Source organism: Halyomorpha halys, unplaced genomic scaffold, assembly GCF_000696795.3.
Source record: "Halyomorpha halys isolate HHAL.00 unplaced genomic scaffold, Hhal_1.1 Scaffold1598.1, whole genome shotgun sequence".
NCBI classification, from domain to species: Eukaryota; Metazoa; Arthropoda; class Insecta; order Hemiptera; family Pentatomidae; genus Halyomorpha; species Halyomorpha halys.
Window position 1 is genome coordinate 379,222 of NW_027114197.1, and position 1,121 is coordinate 380,342.

General features: G+C 23.7%; 1 protein-coding gene across 2 annotated transcripts in view; it reads left to right on the forward strand.

Annotated features, from left to right (window-relative positions):
• Positions 1 to 1,121, forward strand: part of LOC106690167 (cytochrome P450 4C1) — a 16,942-nt gene that overhangs the window by 12,613 nt on the left and 3,208 nt on the right. For both annotated transcript variants that reach the window (XM_067051445.1, XM_067051446.1), the window contains one exon: positions 233 to 323. In XM_067051445.1, coding sequence (XP_066907546.1) covers positions 233 to 323 — 91 coding nt within the window. The remainder of the gene's footprint in view (positions 1 to 232; positions 324 to 1,121) is intronic.

Consider the following 1,121-nt stretch of genomic DNA (forward strand, 5'->3'; position numbering starts at 1 on the left):
AAATTATTAATAAGGAATAAAGAAAAAGAAAAAAAAATAATCAAAGAATAAGTAAGTAAAAGTAAGAAGTGAATATAAGCAAAAAATTGTGATAAGGAGTAAACATTAAAATACCTTATAATTTTTACAATAAATTTTTAATAACAAGTTATAAATAACTACTATGTTGAACTAACATTTTATTACTTAAGGACATTAATTACCCTTCTGATTTTAATTTAATATGTTTTAGATGATTTTGACCAGCAATACTTTACTAAAAAAATCAGTTAGTTACGATCCATTAATTCCTTGGCTGGGTACAGGGCTTCTTATAAGCACAGGTAAGAAAATTCATAATTTCCAGCCGTTCATAGACAATTTTTTTTTTTTTTCATTTTCATAAATTCACAGAAATTATTTTATTTAACTTTATGAAAAATTTCTAAGAGATAAATAAAAACGTAATTGTTATTAAATCAGGCAAAATGAAAAAAATAGCAATAATGTAAATTAATGATTACGTTGATAAGATGAAAAAATTACTATATAATAAAACCATCTACTGAATCATGAGGATCAATCCTTGCAAAGAATTAGCAGATTAAATAAATAAATTTCTTAATAAAATTTAAAAATTTGGATATATTATATAATAAAACGATAATTACACTTAACCCAGAATATATCATCTTAATAAACTTTACAAACCATAAATAAACCTAAAACCTATAATTAATAGTGTAAATAGGATAAATTTACTACATTGCACCATTACATTACCCCTACATTGCAGGGCTTCATCAGGGCTAAAAAAGATACAAACACTTGACATAGTTACAAAGAAAAAAATATATATATATAGTGGAAAATAACAGGGGTATACAGTTTATTTAATTTAATAAGAAAAATTAAAGGTTATAAACAATAAATGAAAACGGTAATAGTAACAGAAAGATAAGAGATAAAATAAGAGAAGAAATATTAAAGAAAGTACAAATTAAGAGATGAAAAGGGAAAAAGAATAAAATCAAATGAAAATATTTCCTATTTTTTTTTCCAAATTGAAAGACCCTATTCCTTTCTTATACCGTTCCAATGTAGTTTACCAGACACCTTGTTCTACCCCATGTTGCAATTCC